At 42.1% G+C, this 17243-nt stretch overlaps 1 protein-coding gene across 5 annotated transcripts in view; it reads left to right on the top strand.

Annotated features, from left to right (window-relative positions):
- REPS1 (RALBP1 associated Eps domain containing 1) overlaps positions 1-17243 on the top strand; it is a 101520-nt gene that overhangs the window by 59804 nt on the left and 24473 nt on the right. For all 5 annotated transcript variants that reach the window (XM_038767312.1, XM_038767321.1, XM_038767329.1 and 2 more), the window contains exons 6-9: positions 281-443; positions 727-790; positions 1675-1829; positions 15677-15798. In XM_038767312.1, coding sequence (XP_038623240.1) covers positions 281-443; positions 727-790; positions 1675-1829; positions 15677-15798 — 504 coding nt within the window. The remainder of the gene's footprint in view (positions 1-280; positions 444-726; positions 791-1674; positions 1830-15676; positions 15799-17243) is intronic.

A 17243-nucleotide genomic window follows, 5' to 3' on the forward strand; every position in this document is an offset into this window, starting at 1 on the left:
TATCTCTCTCTGCTTGGCTTTCTTAGCATTTTTCATAAACTTTCTGTTGCTTACATACTTTTCATTACCGCTAATCATTTATTTCAGCGTGCAGAAGCATACCCTGTATCCTGCGTGTCACAAATACGTACTTTGCTAATGATTTTTGTGAAGCTTTTGATGTTGAAACTTTCTTCAAGAAAGACGTTTGTTTTACTTCCAAGGGCAAGTAGCCTAGCGCCGATGGTCCATATGGTCATTTAGATAGATAACGTACTGAGGAAAAAATGTTTCATTTCAGGACCAGACAACAGTACGAACTGTAGCATCAGCTACTACTGCCAATGAAATTCGTAGGCAATCCAGTAGTTATGATGATCCCTGGAAAATTACAGATGAACAAAGACAGTATTATGTAAATCAGTTTAAAACCATTCAACCTGATCTAAACGGCTTTATTCCAGGTGAGTTGCTAAAAAAAAAAAATAAATCAGAAATCATTCTAGATATGGCAGGCCCTAGTCTCAACTGTGTATTCCCAAAAATGTTTTGATGGACATGGATTTTCATATTTGTAAGGCATTATTAAGTTTGTGCATTTACCATCAATACACCCCCTACCAAATTATCCTTCTCTATATTCTTAATACTCCCATCTTTCCCTTGATAATATATCTTATGGTTGTGCACAGATGTTATCCTTAGACTTGCAAATTTACAATTAAAACCACTGTTTTAATATTTCAGGGTCTGCAGCTAAAGAGTTTTTTACAAAATCAAAACTACCTATTCTTGAGCTTTCTCATATTTGGTAAGTGCGGTGTTTGATGTGGATCATTTCTGCTGAATTACAGTAGGGAGATTTTTGGAACCGCCAGAAGTTTTATTTGGCTGGGTCCGTTTTTCTTTAAGTCTTCATTCCACAGATCTCAGCTCACCACAAACAGTACTTTTCCACCTTTATTTCGAAAAAATAGAAAGAAGGTAGCATTGTTAAAGTCTTCCAGAGCAGTGAAGATCACAAGGTAGTATCAACCGTTTCACATTGACACAATGGTAGTATTGATTTGCAGGGAACAAAGGACCCAGTTTGCTTATGCATATTTCAGTTTATCACATATGCTTCTGAACAAGTGGGATAAGTACTGAAACAAGCCATGATGGGCTTAGACACAATGCTTATCCTTCATTTCAGGCCTAGTCTGGCTGCCCTGTTGTTGGAAGCCCAATCGCCAGATGACTTGTTCAAAGCATATTCTTTTACAAACTTTGCCAGATGAACATTAAAATGTATGATTTCAATTCATATACAAATGTATTGCTCTCAAAACACCTCTGGTTTGTCTGTTGCCCGTTAGAGTTACTGCAGATGGGGCAATGTAAAATTATACAGCTGCATTTAAAATTTAATAGCTTCAATTAGGAAATTGAGAATACTAACTTAAAATCAATTGATTTTTTTTGAAGCACGTTTTAAGCTAAACTGTGGATTTCAAGACAGATGCATTGAAAATAATAGTCAATATTTAATGTTCATTTTTACATCAGTCACTGTTTTTATTTGAGGTTTTTGGTTTTTGTTTGGTTTTTTAAGCAACCCAAATGTATTGACTTGTCTCTTGGATGAGTCCTTTTTGAGAAATCAGATTTTTCTCAAAGGATTTTAATTATATTTATAGTAAATTTGTCTTTTAGGGAACTTTCAGATTTTGATAAAGACGGCGCGTTGACACTGGATGAGTTCTGTGCTGCCTTTCATCTGGTCGTTGCTAGGAAGAATGGCTATGATTTGCCTGACAAACTCCCTGAAAGCTTAATGCCCAAACTGATTGATTTGGAAGACTCAACAGGTAAGATTGGGGGCTGAAGAAACTTTAGACTTGCATACCTTGCTATACTTCTAGTTAAAAAATTGATCGACATAGCTTGGAAAAGGAGGCAGTAGCTATTACACCGCAGTCCTTGAGTGTTTTTTTACTTTTTGTTCTGCCGTGAGAGAACATTCAAATGGTCAGCCAAGTAAAATCTGCGGCTTGTAGATTGAGGCCAGATTCAGCCTAATCAGTCATATGCCATTTAGCAGACCCTTTTTTGAATTGTGGCAGAGTAGACAGCCCAGGCTCAGTGAACTAGCTCTCTCTTAACACTTCACACTCATAGAAAATAGTTCAAGTAGATTCCCTTTTTCCCTGGGTTTTAGTCCACGGACCCATCCTGCTATCTTGTCTTCCATTCTTCTGTAAATTGGCTCTCTTCACGGGGGCAAATAGCAAATCTGCCCAGTGGTCACTTTCCCGATTTCATTAATCTCATTTGACTTATGGTGGATATATCAACCAGGTTTAACAACTGAGAAACGTTTTCTCTGTAGAAGTCCAACCTGGGTTACTCCTGCACGCCCTGTAATTGGTGGGAAATATAGTCCTCAAATAAATTGCATTGAGGGATGCAGTGAACTTTAAAAAATAAATAAATAAACTAGAAGAGGAAAATGTTGAAGTTTCTCGGTGTGGATTTGCCCATATTTATGACCAGCATTATTTTGTTAAAGAAACAAAAATACCACAAAGCAATGAGGTTAGATATATCCCTTACTCCGGAATTATACCTGCCTATTGAAGGTCAACTGTAAATTCCTGGGTAAGCCTAACGAAAAGCAACTAATGGTCATGGTCCCAAGGTTCTTTTTTCCAGCTATTTTTATTGAATTAGAACCTACAGAGATGAAATTTAAAACCCTGACCCTGCTTTGAAAGCATACCTTGCGTAAATCTGTCAGTTCATCTGGAGACCTGAAAATTTCATTTGCTACCGTTTTGAGTCTGGAAGCAGGATAAAAGGCATGCAAAACTATCAAGCTTTAGGCATTTGCTTGAGACTTAAGAGTTGGGAGTATCATGGACTTTGTCACTGGTTCGTGTGGCTTGGGCAAGTTTTAATCATCCTCTTTCCCAGTTTCTCCATCTCTGGAACTTGAAATTTTGTCGGTAAATTTCTTTACGATCTTCTCAAAATGTACTAATAGCTTTGTACAGGACAAATATTAAAATAGGTTTGAGGTTTTAAAATGTTTCTCTAGTAGTTTACTGATAACATCCCAATAAGAACTGTACAGGTGTCGATTTTCGCATGAGTAACGTCAGACTGCCCCATCTTTCATATGACTTCAGGGAATTTTACGGCATGTGAACATGCAAATATTGTAATGGACTAGGTCTCCTTAAACCTTTGTCCATCAGCCAAACTAGCATTCTTGGTTTGTTTCTGGGATTGGCTTAGTTTTCATTTTAACCCTTCATTAAGGCTCCTGAAAAATCCCTCAAAGTGCATCTTATTTGGCTCTTAGGAGAGTGTATTGACACTGTTCAAGGCTCATTTTTGGGGATCTTTCAGGTGCCTCCAAAATTCAGTTCCTTTTAGCATCTAGCAATGGGATGAGGTATTGAGAAGAGGGAGACAGGGAAAGGCCAGAATAACTGCATCTTCTGGCTTTGTTTCTCCTTTGGAGTTAGGCAAGTATGGTGTCTTGGGAAAGAGGGGAAAGCATTTTAGAGCCTGCAGCCGAGACAAGGAAAGAACTGATCGAGCAGTATGCAAAGCAGGAGGAAAATGTTTCTTGGGCATTTGAATGAGAGAAAAATTATTCAGATGGATTGGTGACATTTCACTGGGCCCGCTCACTTTTTATTTGCCCAGAATTTGGTAGGAGTTAAAGCCAATATGTCAGTCAAGATCAGGATGTGCTACTATCAACAGTTGATTAATATTTTTGACTGTTCCACTATATTGGTTGATATTTGTTGACTGTTCCACTCATTCATCAAATACTGATAATACCATACTAACTGAATTCAGACAGAGAAAATGACAATCGCTTGGTTAAGTTTCCTTACCACTGAATATGTGACTAGTCTGGCCTTAAACAAGATTTTCCAATGCCCAGATTTTTATTTAACTCAGACTCTGCCACTCTAAGGAACTCTACAGCTAACAGTGAAAAAACCATCTTTTTCCTACTGATTCATTCATTCATTCAGTCGTATTGAGCGCTTACTGTGTGCAGAGCACTGTACTAAGCTCTTGGGAAGTGCAAGTTGGCAACATATAGAGACCCTACCCTACCCAACAACGGGCTCGGAGTCTGGAAGGGGGACTCACAGTCTAGAAGGGGGAAAAGGTACTAGGAGGTACTGATTCTTACCCCAGGCAGAAAAAGTACTTTAAAGCTGGAAGCCTGTTATTTGGTTGGTTAATGATGGATGCAGCGGTAGATGCAGCTCCTTGCGGCCTGTCTCTTCAGTTGAAATGAGTCCCTGTCTCTGATACCGCACACTAGGGTAGGATTTGACTCAGGGACACTTCCCAGCCATTGATACTAAGCTTCAATTCTCCGACCCATGCCGCAGGAGGGAGAGGGAAAGAAGGAGTAGTGCAGACCCAAAGAGGATGCCCTCCACAGGTATAACCACTGGTATTTATCGAGTGCTTACTCTGTGCAGAGCCCTGTACTAAGTCCGTGGGAGAAGGCAGTGCAATAGAGTTAGTAGGAAAGACCCATTCCCTCAAAGAGCTTACCATCTAGTGGGAGCTTAATAAATACCAAGCCACTCAAGTTCTCTGTGCCTGTTACCTCATCTGTAAGCTGGGGATTCAGACTGTAAGCCCCATGTGTGTCCAGCCTCATTAAGTTCTATCTACCCAGCGCTTAGTACAGTGCCTGGCCCATAGTAAGTGCTCAACAAATACCTTAAAAAAACACCAAAATTATCAATAACTTGTTTTGCAGGAACTCAAGATTGTATTAAGGCTTCCTGACCAGTGGCTAGAATTCATCAATCATTCATTTTCTCCCTCTTCTAGACTGTGAGCCCGTTGTTGGGTAGGGACCGTCTCTATATGTTGCCAACTTGTACTTCCCAAGCACTTAGTACAGTGCTCTGCCCACAGTAAGCGCTCAGTAAATACGATTGGATGAATGAATGAATGAATTCAGTGGTATATAAGAGGGGGAAGAGCGGAAAATTGGGCCTCTCCTCCTTCCCACCCCCCTATCTCGTGCTCTGTACAGGAGAAGTGCGCACTGACCCTGCACATAACACAATGCCACCTGAAGCCAGGGCAGCTGTGAAGAGCCGGGGGCAGTTGTCTAGCCAGTGTAGGGAAAGTCAGAAAAAGCCCCCACAGTCAGGATTGGCAGCCTGTGGCTCTCAAGCAGGGTCTCTGGCCAAGGGGTTAGGGAATACTAGTCTATTTGTTTTGTTAATGATGTGCATCTAGCTTTATTTCTGTTTGTTCTGACGACTTGGCACCTGTCCACATGTTTTGTTTTGTTGTCTGTCTCCCCCTTCTAGACTGTGAGCCCGTTGTTGGGTAGGGACCGTCTCTATATGTTGCCGACTTGTACTTCCCAAGCACTTAGTACAGTGCTGTGCATACAGTAAAGCGGTCAATAAATACGATTGAATAAACGAAAGGGCCTGCAAAATCTTCCTCCGTGAATGGTGCCGCTACCACACATGGCGCTGAAGGCACTACCCAACGGAAAGACCCGGCAGACAGCGATGAGTTGCTGGGCTTCAACCAGCATATCGTGTCGGGGCAGGAGAAGAGGGATGGGGGAAAGCCGCAACAGGCAGCCCACCCGGGGCCCTCCACCAGAAGGCCAGGGACCTGGCCTCCGGTCCGAGGCTCATGGGGACTGTGGAACCCAGAGGGCGGGCAGGCGGCCAGCCCAGCGGCCCCAAATGGGACCAGGTTCACACCCACCACTGGGCCTGCCCACCCCACCGTGCCCCATTGGGCCTGGGGAATGGCCGTCAGTCCTGCAGGCTCTCAAGGGCTCGGCTGCTGTGGGACCCAGAAGGGAAGATAGGGGACTGTGGGCTGCCCTTGCCCCAATCCTGCCCCTCCCCCTGTTCCCGCACACAGCTCCCCGCCTCTCCGCTTCCCTCCTGCCTTCAAAAATCTGACGAGCCTCCAGGTACTTCCAAGATGGATGGGGAGTCCACTCCCTCCTGTAAAGGGTGAGAACTGCCTCCCTCCAGGGACTGGGGTGAGGATTTTCCCAATGCAGACAGTAAGGGTGGATGTTCAGAAGGGGCATGACTTCCACCCTGCCCAGACCTGACCACCGGGCCCTGTAGATCCTTGAAGTCTTGCCAGTTTCCCCTTCCCGTCCTGCCAGTTTCCCCTTCCCTCCTATGGTGGGGGACCAGGTCCATAGCCTTCTGGAAAGTGCAGCCCACCCACCCCTCCTGTTCTCAAAGATGCTCCAAGGGGCAACCTGTTATTGACTCCTCTCCAACTCTCTGCCCTCCCTGACTCTTCTTTTCCCCCTCTTCTCTCCCATATGTTTTCCCCTCTTTCTTTCCTCCCTTTCCTCCTCCTTCCCTCCCCTTTCCCTTACCATCTCCTCCTTCTTCCCTTCCTTTTCCCTTGCCTCCTCCTGTTTCCCCCCCTTCCCTCCCCTTTCCTCCTCCTCCTCTTTCCACCTCCCCAATCCCTTTTCATTTCTTCCTCCTTCCCTTCCCATCAGTGTTGGAAACAGACGCCTTTTGCTCTGAAGCAGCTGCGCAGCCTAGTAATGTCATCACCTTGCACAACGCACAGTATGACATAAGCCATAAGATCATACATATGTTGCCAACTTGTACTTCCCAAGCGCTTAGTACAGTGCTCTGCACACAGTAAGCGCTCAATAAATACGATTGATTGATAAGCCCTATACTAAGCGATTGGGAGAGTACAATACAGCAATAAACAGTCACGTTCCTTGCCCACAATGGGCTTACAGTCTAGAGTGGGGGAGGCAGACAGGTTTCGGTCATGTTGCTTCATGGTGTGCTTTATGGTATTTTTGGCACAGTTCTTTAGCTCCCTTTTTGGGTCTTTCCATTCGTATGATCATTACGAGTATCAATGTCAGCAGTATTTATTGAGCGCCTCATGTGTCGAGCATTAGACTCATCACTTGAAGTGAGTGTATAGAAGAAGCAAAAGATGTTATCCCTGCCATTGAGTTGCTTAGAATCAAATGAGAGAAGAGAGTGGATGTAAATTCATGAAGATGCCATGGGATGACCAAAGATATTAACAATATACCCATGGAAGTGATTAGGTAAACACATGAGCACCGAAGGGAAGGTGTCACTGACAGAGGAGAGGAATGCATCAAGGGAATACCTCCTGGAGGAGGCAACTTTTCTGAGATGAATTTTGGCTATTAAAAATCCCCATGTCTATTCTCCTCAAATTAAACTATCGAACAGATGCCTCTAAATCAGCTGAGCCCCAATAGTCTCTTCCCAGCCACAGAGTAAGGTAAACTATTGACGTTGTTGGTAAAATTTGTCTAAACATAAGATATAATGAAATTTTGTTACTGGAGATGTCAATAATTCTACTTTACAGACTGAGTTTTTCAGTAACTTGCTGCTTTAGTCATTGTCAGTCATATTTGAGTGCTTACTGTGTGCAGAGCACCATACTATGCATTTGGGAGAGAACAATACAGTAATATAACAGACATATTCCCTGCCCTCATTGAGCTTACAGTCTAGAGGGGGAGATGGACATCAATACCAAAAAATAAAATTATAGACATTAACATAAGTGCTGTGGTGCTGGAAGGGGGGATAAATAAAGGGAACAAGTCAGAGCGACAGAGAAGCAGCGTGGATCACTGGAAAGAGCCTGCGCTTGGGAGTCAGAGGTCATGGGTTCAAATCCCAGCTCCGCCAATTGCCAGCTGTGTGACTTCGGGCAAGTCACTTCACTTCTCTGAGCCTGTTACCTCATCTGGAAAATGGGGATTAAGACTGTGAGCCCCCCGTGGGGCAACCTGATCACCTTGTATCCTCCCCAGTGCTTAGAACAGTGCTTTGCACATAGTAAATGCTTACCATATGCCATCATTATTATTGATGGCAGTGGAAGAATAGGAAAAGAGGGCTTAGTCAGGCAAGGCCTCTTGGAAAAGATATGCTTTGAAGGTGGAGAAAGTAATTATCTGGCAAATATGAAGAGGGAGGGTGTTCCAGGCCAGAGGCAGGATGTGGGCAAGAGGTCAACAGTGAGATAGATGAGATCGAGGTACAGTGAAAAGATTGGCAATAGAGTAGCAAAATGTGTGGGTTGGGTTGTAGTACAAGTCTATTGAGGTGCAATAAGAAGGGGCAAAGTGATTAAGTGCTTTAAAGCCAGTGGGTGATTGTTGTGGGCAGGGAACATCTCTAATAACTCTGGTTTTTTTTGTTTGTTTTCTGTTATGTTTTGTTTTTGAATGGTATTTAAGTGCTTACTATGTGCCAGGCATTAAACTAAGCACTGGGGTTGATACAGATTAATCAGGTTGCGTAGTGCTCTGCAATAAGCATCGTTGTTTGAAATAGATATATGTGAATCTAAAGGGCGGCAGGCCACTCTATATTTCTTCAGTGTTGTTAGCATGTCCATCATTTAGTAGATTACACTGTTACATGGTTTAGTAAACTCATAGCTTTGTCTCGAGTTTGATAACCTCTCTCTTTTAAACTGTTCCTATGCCCCCCAAAAACCTACTTTCTAACTCAGTGCATCATTTGAGTAAAATTCAGTGACCCGCACCTACCCTGTGCTATTGATGAAGTCATGTTGTTTTCCCTGGTTTCTTCATGACCTCTGTTCTCTGAAAGTTGATAGCCTAGCAGTTCGGGTTGTCAGCTCAAAGCCATCTGTTAATCTGTTGTGTGTCATTATGTGGGGTTTCCAGGGTACTGTCATCTAGATTGGCATTCACATTCATCAACCAGTTGTTTGGAATCTAGAGGGGGTTTTTTTGTTGTTTTTTTTTTGTTTTGGTTTGTTATTTAGCCTCCTTTTTCTTAATCTTTTTTCTATTCCTGGATAGCCTTAATTTTCAAGCTGAATTATAGGACTATGTTTATTTGGCTTGGGCAAAAGTCCTGTTCAATTTTGTTTTTTTGTGTAACTTTAGACCTGTTAGACATGTTTCCCAAAACAGAAGCTCTGATTTTACAGTCATCTTGCAGTTTTCTGGGCACACCCAAATTCCTTTAGATTTTTCTAGCCCTGATGATACATGACCAGTATGTTAAGTGGCTCCTCATTGTATCTAGTATACAAAATTTCAACACAACATTGTGAATTAAGATTTATTTTATGCGTATGCTGGGGTTTATTGGGAATGGGCAGGGAACATGTCCTCTAACTCGGTTGTATTTTACTTTCCCAAGCCCTTAGTACAGTACTTTGCACATAGTAAGCACTCAATAAATACCATTGATTGGTTGATTGAATGTTTTTGTAACCTTCTTCTAGCTTCAAAAATGTATTAAAGGTTTCACTTTATATTAATGTGTTCACAAGGACTATGTATATTCATTTCATTCATTCAATCGTATTTATTGAGTGCTTACTGTGTGCAGAGCACTGTACTAAGCGCTTGGGAAGTACAAGTTGGCAACATATAGAGACGGTCCCTAACCAACAGCGGGTTCACAGTCTAGAAGGGGGAGACGGGCAACAAAACCAAACATATTAAGAAAATAAAATAAATAGAATAAATATGTACAAGTAAAATAAATAGAGTAATAAATATGTACAAATATATATACATATATATGTATATATCTATATATATATATACAGGTGCTGTGGGGAGGGGAAGGAGGTAAGGTGGGGGGATGGGGAGGGGGAGAGGAAGGAGGGGGCTCAGTCTGGGAAGGCCTCCTGGAGGAGGTGAGCTCTCAGTAGGGCCTTGAAGGGAGGAAGAGAGCTCTAGCTTGGCGGATGTGCGGAGGGAGGGCATTCCAGGCCCGGGGGAGGATGTGGGCCTGGGGTTGACGGCGGGACAGGCGAGAACGAGGCACGGGGAGGAGGTTAGCGGCAGAGGAGCGGAGGGTGCAGGCTGGGCTGGAGGAGGACAGAAGGGAGGTGAGGTAGGAGGGGGCGAGGTGATGGACAGCCTTGAAGCCGAGGGTGAGGAGTTTCTGCCTGATGCGCAGATTGATTGATAGCCACTGGAGATTTTTGAGGAGGGGAGTAACATGCCCAGAGCATTTCTGCACAAAGAAATATATATGGAGTATATGGAGATCTTGTTAAGAAAAAAAGAGAAAGAAGACCTCAATTCAGTTAGTTACCCCCTGTATCTGTTGTATTGTACTCTCCCAAGTGTTTAGTACTGTGCTCTGCACTAAAGTGCTGATTAAATACCATTGGTTGAATACCATTGGTTGATTGTCTCAGCTTCATACAGCTGTGGAAGTGAATATAATTTTTAACAAAATCTTTCAAAAACAGAAAATGCTTCGTGACATTATTACTACTTAAATTCCAAATAAGCAGCGTGGCTCAGTGGGAAGAGCCCGGGCTTTGGAGTCAGAGGTCGCAGGTTCAAATCCCGCCCCTGCCAATTGTCAGCTGTGTGACTTTGGGCAAGACACTTAACTTCTCTGTGCCTCAGTTACCTCATCTGTAAAATGGGGATTAAGACTGTGAGCCCCCTGTGGGACAACCTGATCACCTTCTAACCTCCCCAGCGCTTAGAACAGTGCTTTGCACATAGTAAGCGCTTGATAAATGCCATTATTATTATTGTCAATTCAGTTTTGAAAACATTGGTCTACAAATATGTCCACCAATTTGAAGCTGCATTTTTGATAATAGCAGTAACATTTGTAATCATAACAGCAGTTTGAAAGCAATGGCTGCACACTTGGCTTCACCAATGAGAAAAAAAATGGCTACTGCTTGTGCTTTTTATTGCATCTCCCATGAGCTAAGTAATATTTTGTTGACTATAGAGCATTGTAGAATAAATATCTAAATTTGTCAAATAGAGAAGGCTCCTAAGGCTTTGCACATGTAGCGCCCTTCAAAGCATTCGGCTATTGACGCACTGGCTAAATCCCGTTTCAGAGTTTGAGCCTTTTCTACAACTAAAAGCAGTGTGGCCTAGAGGGAAGAGCATGGGCCTGGAAATCAGAGATGGTGGGCTCTAAACCTGGCTCTGCCATGCGCTTTATGATGGGGAAGCCACTTAACTTCTCTGTGCCTCAGTCATCTTACCTGTAAAATAGGGATTAAGACTGTGAGCCCCATTGGGGACAGGAACCGTGTCCAACCTGCTTATCTTGCATCTTCTCCAGTGCTACAGTGCCTGGCACATAGTCAATGGTTAACAGATACCATTTTTTTAAAGAATACCTGTAGGGAGATATAATTACATTAATAAATTCTGAAGGACTCTTCAGAAGACAGTCGATATTGCAAGTGGACCCAAAGTTCCTGAACTAACACAAATGTTAGTCATTTGGGTCCCCTCAAAATTCACCTTATAGAAGAAGATTCATTGTAATCACAGCAATATTAGCTAATTCATTAAAAAATAACCTCATATAAAAGAGATCTATTGCAGCTGACTTCAGACTTTTCCTCTGTACTTTAGTGGGAATGGCAGGAGAGAAACAGAAGCATTTGACATATATTAACTAACACATGTCTTCAGAGCTAACGGCATCCAAGCCCCCAAATAGCCATGTTTCCTTCAGTTTTAGCTGTAGCGCGTGAGCCAACCCACTCACAAAATTTAAGTCTCTAAGATTTTATCCTTGAGGCAGGGATGTAATTTTACTCGTACCTGATGCAGTATCCCAATTTAGCCTCCTGCTGAAACACTGTGTCAATCCTGCCCCCCTCCAGCTGGATCTGTTCTGTCCCTGATATCATCAGAGCATTGGGACTGAAAAAGAAGGGTATGATCCTAAATTATTCCTTTTAACCGCTGCTTAAAGACTACTTAATTTATATCTTGATGTTGGTGAATCAGATTGGGACTACACATTTGTTTTCTTTTAGAGGCTTATGGTCTTTTAAAACCTGGTAGTATATTTTTCTAATGTAGAATTGGAAAGGTTCCCTGAAAGAACAATGTAACATTGAGATCTGAGATAAGCAAAGGAGAAATTTGGCTTGTTGCTGAAGCAATTACAGTTACATTGGAACTTGAGCCCCCATTATTGGAATAAACTAATGATATTGTGAAAGCCATAAAAGTGAATAGTTGGCTGTATGTTGTTTTCTGACAATCAGATCAAGATTTCTGAAAGTAAAGTCTTTTGGGAAGAATGCAACACCGTAGATAAAAAGAAATAGTTAAAGCATATTTAGCAGAGCATTTGAAGCCATTAGAGGGAACGTTTGAGAGTCTGGTTTCCTGGCTTGGCCTAGTTGAAAATTCAATTAGCCAATGAAACAGTGGACCCAGTGTTGGACCACTGCTAGATGCTATATCGAGGACTTGCTTTTGAAAGTGCCTCAAATTGTCTTTCCATCTGGTCTTTTCTTTCTGTCACATTTAACACAGATTTGAATAAGTACATATACAGTATGGCAGAATAGCCATATTATGTTGTTTCCTCCTCTGACAGCACCTGCTTTTGTGAACAGGGAAAGTGTCCTATGAGTAACGTCTCTAGGTTGACTTCAAAAGGAATAATTTTGGATCATACCCTTCTTTTTGAGTCCCGATGCTCTGATGATGTCAGGGACAGAATAGATCCAGCTGGAGGGGAGCAGGGTTGACACAGTGTTTAAGCAGGAGGCTAGGTTGGGACACTGCATCAGGTAAAAGTAAAATTACATCCGTGCCTCCTCAAGGATAAAATCTTAGAGATTTAATTTTCGTGACTGGGCTGGCTCATGCGCTGAAGCTAAAATGAAGGAAACAGCTATTTGGGGGCTGGGTTCCTGGAAGCTCTGAAGACATGGGTTGACTAATATGTCAGATGTGTTTGTTTCTCTCCTGCCATTCCCACCACTCCAGAGGAAGTACAGAAGGACCTGAAAAGTCTGAATTCAGCTGCAATAGAAAGACCTCTCTTTCATATGAGAGAAAAGTCCAATTCTCGGCCTAGTCCACCTCCTCTCTGCCCATGGCCTTAGCTGGGTGGTGGTAAGGATTGTATAGACCCTTAATATGTTGCCAACTTGTACTTCCCAAGCGCTTAGTACAGTGCTCTGCACACAGTAAGCGCTCAATAAATACGATTGATTGATTAATAAATATCTTTCCATATTCCCTTCTGATTTTTGATTGTGTATCATTAAAGCTTTGTGTTTAGAATCCACTGGCAGTAGGGATCGGCTCTGGGTTGAATCTGGGCCCGCATTGCTATTTAGTATTTGGTAAATGCTTACTATGTGCCAAGCACTGTACTGAGCACTGGGGAAGAGATACAGTTTAATCAGGTGAGACGGTAAATGCTTACTATGTGCCAAGCACTGTACTGAGCACTGGGAAGGAGATACAGTTTAATCAGGTGAGACACAGTCATATCCATAAACTTGGACCAGGAGCACCCAACTTGTATATTCTTCCCAAGATCCTATTAATAAGGCTCTACAGACTCCAGAGGATGGGATTGTTTTTTTAAATGGTATTTGCTAGGTGCTTACTTTGTGCCAGGTGTTGTACTAAGCGCTGGGGTAGATACAAAATAATCAGGGTGGACACAGTCCAATTCCCCTGTCTTAATGCCCATTTTACAGATGAGGGAACAGCTCACACAGCGGACAGTTGGCGGAGCCGGGATTAGAACCCTGGTCTTCTGACTCCCGGGCCATTGCTCTTTCCAAGGATAGGCCGCTTCCCGATTGAACTACCTCTCCAATCCAGCTCACTGTGGGCAAGGAGTGTGTCTTTTTATTGTTGGACTCTCCCAAGGTCTTAGTACAGTGCTCTGCAAACAGTAAGCACTCAATAAATACAAATGAATGAATAATTGTTTGAGGTGTTTAAGAGATGAAATGGACTAAAGCTTGACAGTTAGAGGGGTGCACCTAAGGAAATATCACTTCTTTGTCTCCTTCTTTCTCATAAATTTTGCTTCACACCCCACTACACACAGAGTTTGAATGGTGATAGGACCAATATAGAGGTTGGAGGTTGAGTAGGTATGGAATAGACCCAAGAGGACCAAACCAGACCAGATCCCTGCAAATGAGAAGTTGGTGTTTTGGCTAGTGGAGGAAGTAAAGAAAACTATGGATTGTTATTATTTAGCACATCCCACAGCAGCACAGGGAAGTCCTGGTCCCGTGATTGTGAGAAAGATTTACTACTTTGTGGTCCACATCCCATAACAATGGCAGTGAAACAGAAGAAATTCAGAGAAGAGAAACAATTTTATTATGACTCAAAGAACTTAGGAAAAGATTGAAAAGCTAAAATGTGCACAGGGATACTGTCATTCATTCAGTCGTATTTATTGAGCACTTACTGTGTGCAGAGCACTGTACTAAGCACTTGGGAAGTACAAGTTGGCAACATATAGAGACGGTTCCTACCCAAGAGCGGGCTCACAGTCTAGAAGAGGGAGACAGACAACAAAACAAAACATATGACCAAAATAAAATAAATAGAATAAATATGTACAAATAAAATAAATAGAGTAATAAATACATACAAACATATATACAGGTGCTGTGGGGAGGGGAGGGAGGTAGGCGGGGGGGGATGAGGATGGGGAGAGGAAGGGGAGGCTCAGTCTGGGAAGGCCTCCTGGAGGAGGTGAGCTCTCAGTAGGGCTTTGAAGGGAGGAAGAGAGCTAGCTTGGCGGATGGGCAGAGGGAGGGCATTCCAGGCCCGGGGGATGACGTGGGCCGGGGGTCGACGGCGGGACAGGCGAGAACGAGGTATGGTGAGGAGATTAGCGGCAGAGGAGCGGAGGGTGCGGGCTGGGCTGGAGAAGGAGAGAAGGGAGGTGAGGTTGGAGGGGGCGAGGGGATGGACAGCCTTGAAGCTGAGGCTGAGGAGGAATACTTTTTGTTCAGTCCTCTTTATTAATAATAATGATGGCATTTATTAAGCGCTTACTATGTGCAAAGCACTTGAAGGATCAAAATTAATGAACAAGCATTTTGCGGTAAATATTCTTATTTTTTTGATGGAGAAACTGAGGTACTGAGGTTTACATGACTTGCCCAAGGTTTCAGAGAATGGTAATGTTGCGTCCCACAAACATAGGGTTCAAACATCTGCCTTTGTGATCAGCCTCCTGTCCAGTAAATCATCATGCTAGCAAATATTCACTTAAACGTGCTGTGTCAAAAGAAGAGCTAAAGTACTGGTGGTTAAAAAGAATAGAGAGAAAAAAAAGCCTAACCTAAAAAAAGTACATTTTTAATTCTGGTGGAAATTTGCTTCATTACTAAATAGTACTATAAGAACGGCTGTCTTTTTATTAAAGGATTATTCACAGAAGTAAATAGTAAAGGAGAGAGCGCCTAATGAGGTGGGATCGAAAAAAAATTATTAGGAAATACCTTTGCATTTATATAACTTTGTTTTTCTTTAACATTCAAAAGCCATTGACAGTTTCCTGGAAATGGAACGTTTTGCTAATATTTAATTGGCTGATACTTATTACTTTGAAATTGGTTACTTCTGAGGGGATAGACATTTTCAAAGGAACCAGTTATTATAACCAAATGATTTCTGTTTCTGTGTGGTTCACTGAGTAGGGGCAGTAGTGGCTTAATTAAATCCCTATTTTATTAAGGTGCCTACTGGGATGGGGAAATAGAAACTGCAAGACCTTATTAATGATTTTGAGAAACCTTGCTGGGTAATAGCTTTCTAAGTGAATGTTTCTAAAACGTAGTATTTGGTTCATATTAGTTGTTTTTATTTCAGACGTTGGCGATCAGTCAGGTGAGGTAGGTTTTTCAGGCTCTCCAGCAGAAGCACCTCCAAGCAAGTCACCATCAATGCCATCGCTCAACCAAACCTGGCCGGAACTGAATCAGGGCAGTGAGGTTAGCAAAACTCCCCTTTTCTTTAATACAGGAATATTTAAGTGCTTTGGTATCTTCTCTGAAGTAGGACCTTTAATTGAAACTAAATTTGAAAAAGGTAAGACCTACCCAGGGGTGAAATAGAGCATTTTGTCTGTTTTGTTTTGTGTTTTTTTTTTAAAAACAAATTATAGTTGAGTAAAAATGTGACTATGCAGAATACCTCTCAAAGAGCAATTAACACCAAAAGACGAAAAGTCAAGATTAATATTTAAGTATCTCACCTTAGGAGTACAGAGCAAGATATTTGTGATTGCACTTTTTGATCTTTATATAGTGAATCCTATGTGATATGTTATTTAGTTTTCAGCGTTTTTCAAAAAGCCATTTTGGTGGTGGATGGATTTTTTTTTAACATGTTAGTACTGTATTTCCTGCCATTTTCTAGCCAAAGCCCTCAGTACTAGAAATGCAACAGCTTTCTATGTGGGTAGCAGAACATTTGGAGATTTGAGTCCCCTTTCCTTCCTGTGTGTGTGCATGTGTGTGTGGTATGTGAAAGAGAGAGAGAAATATGCATATATGAAAAAGTGTAAAAGCTCAAGTGATCGTTTAAAGTAATAAAAGGTGTTGGGCCTAAAATAGGACCAAGGTTTTTGAACATGGTGTAATTTTAGCCACTTATTTCTAATCATGAATTAGAATAGTGAAAAAGCTTCAGTAATGTATGATTAAAATGAGCCAAATTTTTTAGCCTTGATTAAAAATTGAGTTGAAGAAAATCCCCACAGATATGAAGAACAAAGGCTTCCTTCAGATAAAAGCCCTAAGGCTAGATGGACTGGATAAATGTCTAATCAATCAGCTTTTTCAGTGTTCAGAACCCAGTACAAGAACACACACGGGTTCTCACATAAGGTGGGCTTGCCTGACTTTATTCATTCATCGCACTTGTAAGCTAAACAGCAGACTTTAAAAGGATGGAAAATGGAATCAATATTTGATGGATGACAGAACACTTAGAATGCTTCAGAAATGCCAGTGGACTGGCAGCAGTCCCTCCATGCTGAAAACAGTATGCTTAATTGCCCAGTGAGAGAAAATGGAGATATAATAATTATGGTATTTAAGTGCTTACTATGTGCCAGGCACTGTACTATGCGCTGGGGTGGATACAAGAAAATCGGGTTGGATACGGTCCCTGCCCCGCATAGGGCTCATAGTCTTATTCCCCATTTTATAGATGAGGTAAAAGAGACACAGAGAAGTGAAGTGACTTGCCTAAGGTCACACAGCAGACAAGTGGCAGAGCCAGGATTAGAACTCATGAGACTTTCCAGGCCTGTTCTGTATCCACTACACCATGCTGTTTCTCTGTGAGATATGAGATGAGTGTCTCAAGTTACAATATTCTAACCTATGTAGTCTTTTTGTTTCTTCATCCTACTTCATATTGGAAGATTTCA

Source organism: Tachyglossus aculeatus, chromosome 2, assembly GCF_015852505.1.
Source record: "Tachyglossus aculeatus isolate mTacAcu1 chromosome 2, mTacAcu1.pri, whole genome shotgun sequence".
In the NCBI taxonomy this organism is placed as follows: Eukaryota; Metazoa; Chordata; class Mammalia; order Monotremata; family Tachyglossidae; genus Tachyglossus; species Tachyglossus aculeatus.